This window comes from Gekko japonicus, unplaced genomic scaffold, assembly GCF_001447785.1.
Source record: "Gekko japonicus isolate JY-2015 unplaced genomic scaffold, Gekko_japonicus_V1.1 scaffold882, whole genome shotgun sequence".
NCBI classification, from domain to species: Eukaryota; Metazoa; Chordata; class Lepidosauria; order Squamata; family Gekkonidae; genus Gekko; species Gekko japonicus.
Genome location: NW_015170301.1, coordinates 12,176 through 16,543, shown reverse-complemented (window position 1 = coordinate 16,543; position 4,368 = coordinate 12,176). Strand labels below are relative to the sequence as shown.

General features: G+C 62.6%; 1 protein-coding gene across 1 annotated transcript in view; it reads right to left on the bottom strand.

Annotated features, from left to right (window-relative positions):
* Positions 1–4,368, bottom strand: part of LOC107116080 (paired box protein Pax-1-like) — a gene marked incomplete at its 5' end in the record, with an annotated part of 29,022 nt that overhangs the window by 23,924 nt on the left and 730 nt on the right. Inside the window, one exon of the mRNA XM_015417943.1 lies at positions 2,087–2,767. Within this exon, the coding sequence (XP_015273429.1) occupies positions 2,087–2,767 (681 nt within the window). The remainder of the gene's footprint in view (positions 1–2,086; positions 2,768–4,368) is intronic.

The window sequence follows — 4,368 nt, the reverse complement described above, 5'->3', positions numbered from 1 at the left end:
TCTCTCTCTCTCTCTCTCTCTCTCTCTCTCTCTCTCTCTCTCTCTCTCTCTCTCTCTCTCTCTCTCTCTCTCTCTCTCTCTCTCTCTCTCTCTCTCTCTCTTAAACAGGGAAGGCTTGGGAGGGGTATATGGCCTCTTGATTGATCTGTCTGAGCTCCGTTTTAATTTTTAAAAATATATAATTAAAACTAGCAACAAAGGGCCGGATTGGGAGAGCTTTTTTTTGGACCATGTTCGGCACACAGGCATCCACAGGAGTCCAGCGGCACTTTTAAGACCTACAAAGTTTTATTCATTGTATAAGCTTCCCTGTGCGCGCACCCTTCTTCAGGTACAGGCGTGCACGCGAAAGCTTATGCCTTGAATAAAACTCTGCTGGTCTTAAAAGTGCCGCTGGACTCGGCGTTTCTTCTGCTGCCTCAAACCAACACGGCTCCGCACCTGAATCTACCAGGCACCAGCCTCGTCCGGCATAGCTAGTTCAGGGTCTCTGCATTTTTCTCGATTACATCTGAAGGTCGCCGAATTCAGTCTCACCCCGTCAGGTCTTGCATTTCACGCCCCGGCTGCGTGTTTGTTTTTCGCTCATCTTTTTGTGGAGGATAAAATCGCGATGACACGGAGAGACTCGGCTCGTTTCGCCGGAAGAAGAACGTTTTCGACGGAACAACCTTTGGGCACTCTTTAAGGTGGCCCAAGATCTTCTGCTCCAGTTCTTCCCTGGCTCTTTTATATTGTAATCTTCCCGGGGCGGGGGCGGACTTTGGGATTGCTTCGGCCTCTCCAGAGTCCTCCTGCCCTTGCAGGCGGAGTGTCATACTAGTAGGATCGGCGGTCAGCCTGCGGAGCCAGGTTGCAATCCCCACACTGCCACAAGGCTTTCTGGATGACTTTCAGGCGGAGACTGACTCAGCCTGGCCTACCTCGCAGGGGCGTTGTATGGCTAATAGGGGGAGGAAAGGGAGGAAGAATCGTGTTTGGCCGTCCTGAGCTCCCTGGCGGAAGGACGCGTGGGTTGACAGATGGGTCCTGGACAGAGCGACAGAGAGATTCCGGTGTGAGTCGCCGTGTCGGTTTAAGGCAGCAGAACGAAGTTGGAGTCCAGGGGCGCCCTGAAGACCAACAACGTTTAATTCTGGGCAGAAGCTTTCGTGCCCACGCATGCAGGCTGTGGTCACACACACACACACACACACGAAAGAATCCACTTTCGAGCCACTGTCAACACACTTTCCAACCCGAGTTTGCTAGGCCGCACGGACTCAGTGTTCCCTCTAAGCTGAGTCAGTGTGAGCTAGCTCACAGTTTTTTTAGCCTCTGGCTCACACATTTTTGTCTTGGCTCAGGAAGGAGGGCTCCAGAGCAAACTAATTTACGCAGTAGCCAAATTGCTGGCTCGCAACTTAATGCTCACCAAGTAGGATTTGTGCTCACAAGACTCCACAGCTTAGAGGGAACATTGCACACGGTAACATCCAGTTGCAAAGTGGATTGAAAGTGGATTATTTCGTGTGTGTGTGTGCGTGTGACCGCAGGCAGCCACAGAGCGACTGGCATTAAAATTGTGAGCAAGCAGTACGGCTCCTGCATAAATTAGTTTGCTCTGTAGGCCCTCCTTCCCGAGCTGAGACAAAAATGTGTGAGCCGGAGGCTAAAAAACTGTGAGCTAGCTCACACTAACTCAGCTTAGAGGGGACACTGGTCGGAAGGAGGCTGAAGCGCCTGTGGACAGCGCACCAAAACTCCCACCCAGAATTAAACCGCCTCCAAGACGCCTCAGGACAGAGGAGACGACAGCTGCTTGCAGGGCATACCGATCGCCGCCCCGATACCGATCGCCGCCCCGACCCCCAGTCCTAGAGAATTCTTTGGGAGGGGGCCTCTGGGGGGCCTGCCAGCTAATTAAATGAAAGTACAGTGCAGGTGGTAAGTGGGGCAGCCCAGGAGGCAGGGGCCCCAGAAGAAACACTAGGGGGCCGGGCCCCGTGGGCCCCATGTAAACTACGGGAGTCTCTGCTACTTTCTTCGGCCGCTCCCCGTGGGGGTCCCCTCACTCACTCGCTCGCTCGCTCGCTCGCTCACTCACCGCTTTGGTCGAGGAAGGCCCGGATGCCGAGGATGTTGCTGACGGAGTGAGCCGAGGGCCAGGAGCGGGGCAGGCTGACGTGGGCCGCGGAGACGGGCGCCCCGGGGTGGCCGGCCAGCTTGGCGCCGGAGGCGGCCACGGCGCTGGGGTAGGGGTACTGGTAGATGTGGTTGTAGGGCAGGGCGGGCGGCGGGCCGGGGGGCTTGCCGCCCCCTCCGCCGCCGCCGCCGCCGCCGCCCTCGTAGAGGCCTCCGCCCGGTCCGCCGGCCCCGCCGGGCTGCGAGAGGCTGCCGATCTTGTTGCGCAGGATCCGGCTGATGGAGCTGACGGAGGGCACGTTGTACTTGTCGCAGACGCCGTCGGCCAGGAGGCGGTCGCGGATCTCCCAGGCGAAGATGCCCGGGTCGCCCTGCTTGTAGTCGCGGATGTGCTTGACCACGTTGGGGGTGGTGACCCGCGGCTTGCTGCCCCCGATGGCGCCGGGCAGGATGGAGCCGGTCTCGTTGTAGCGGGCCAGGATCTTACTCACGCAGCCGTGCGAGACGCGCAGCTGCCGGCTGATGTCGCAGGGCCGGATGCCCAGCTGCGCCAGCTCCACGATCCGCAGGCGGATGGCGTTGGGCAGGGGGCGCCCGTTGACGAAGACCCCGCCCAGCTGGTTCACCTCGCCGTAGGTCTGCTCTGCAAGGGGACGGGAGGAAGCGCCGGCTGAGCGGGAGGCGCGGGAGAGGGGCCGCCGCCCGGGCACCGCCACCCACGCCGGGGTCGGGGTGGACTCATCCGGACCGGCACCCACCGACCACTCGGATCAAGAAGGGCCGGGCCGGCCAAGCCGGAGGAGGCCCTTCCCCGACGTCTGCGGGGAGCTCCGCGTCCGGGCCCTCCGGCAGGACTGCTTCCAAGCTTCGTTCTCAGACGCGCCAGGCAAAAATATAAAAAATAATAATTTAAAAAAATAATCCTCGGGGGCGCCGCACGCGGAATCCGCGCCGGCCGTCTGCGGTCCTTGGGGCCAGCGTCCCCACCGCGAGAGCGCCAAGGCGGCCGGAGAGACGGGAAGGGGGACCCAAAAGGAGCCGGGGCGGAGGGGCGACTGCTCTGGGGGGGGGACAGGCCGGCCAGGGCAGGGGAGAGGCCGGCGGCCTGGCCATTCCGGGCGGCTTCTGGAGGCGGGACCGCGCGGATCGGGAGACCCCTCCCTCCCTCCCTCCCTCCTTCCAGGGCGCCCCCCTTGGTGGCTTTCCGCCCCCGGGGCAGGACGAGGCAGCGGCCGGGGGAAGGCGGCAGCGAGGCCGAAGAGCGCCCCAGCCAGAGGCCGGCCTCCGAGGGGAAGCGCCCCGGCCTCCCCGCCGCCCCCTCCGGCGTCTTCTCCTTACCCATGGCCGGCGGGGAGGGGCACCGGCAGAGCCGCCCTCCCCGGGCGCATAGAGAGGGGAGCCCGCGCCGGGGCTGCGCTTGCCGCCGCCTGCCGAGGCTGCTGCTGCTGCCGCGGGAGGTTCCGCGCGGGAGGGCGCATCCGCCCCGGGCTCAGTCCGCCGCAGTCGCAGGGGCTCCAGCGCGCCTCCAGGCCTCTCCCGGGTCGACGGCGCGCCCCCGCCCAGCCTTTAAACGGCTGCCGCGGCGGCGCCCCGCCCCCACCTCCCGCCCGGGCTGTCCACCAGGGGGGCGTCCTACCCCCTCCCCCCCACCTTCGAGGTCCCTGCGGGCGGGTCCAAAAGCGCCTCATCTGTGGAGGAGAAGGCGAAGCTCCGGAGACGACACCCGATTGGCCCCGATCCGTCCTCCGGGGGGAGGGACTCACCTGCCGCCGCTCGCCCGTCGGCCCAGCTGTCAAAGCGAAAGCGGGACTCGAAGCAAGGACGGGGCCCGATCCCAGGCACGTTTCCCGGGAAAGGAGTCGCCCTGGATTCAGAGCGGGGACGGGGCTGACGCCCAAGACTGCAGTTCTACACGCCTTTAAGGTAAAGGTTCCTTTCCTCGAAAGCCAGTCGAGTCCGACTCTAGGGTTGCGATGCTCATCTCCGTTTCCAAGCCGAAGAGCCAGCGCTGTCCGAAGACGTTTCTGTGGTCACGTGGCCCGCGTGACTAAACACCAAGGCGCACGGAACGCTGTGACCTTCCCACCGAAGCGGTCCCTATTTATCTCCTTGCAATGTCTTGCTTTCGAACTGCTGAACTACTGACCTTCCACAGCCCGCAGTTCAGCGTCTTAGCCACTTGAGCCACCGCAGCTCCCTACACGCCTTTACTTGGGAGCAAATGCCGCTGAACTAAGCGGGGCG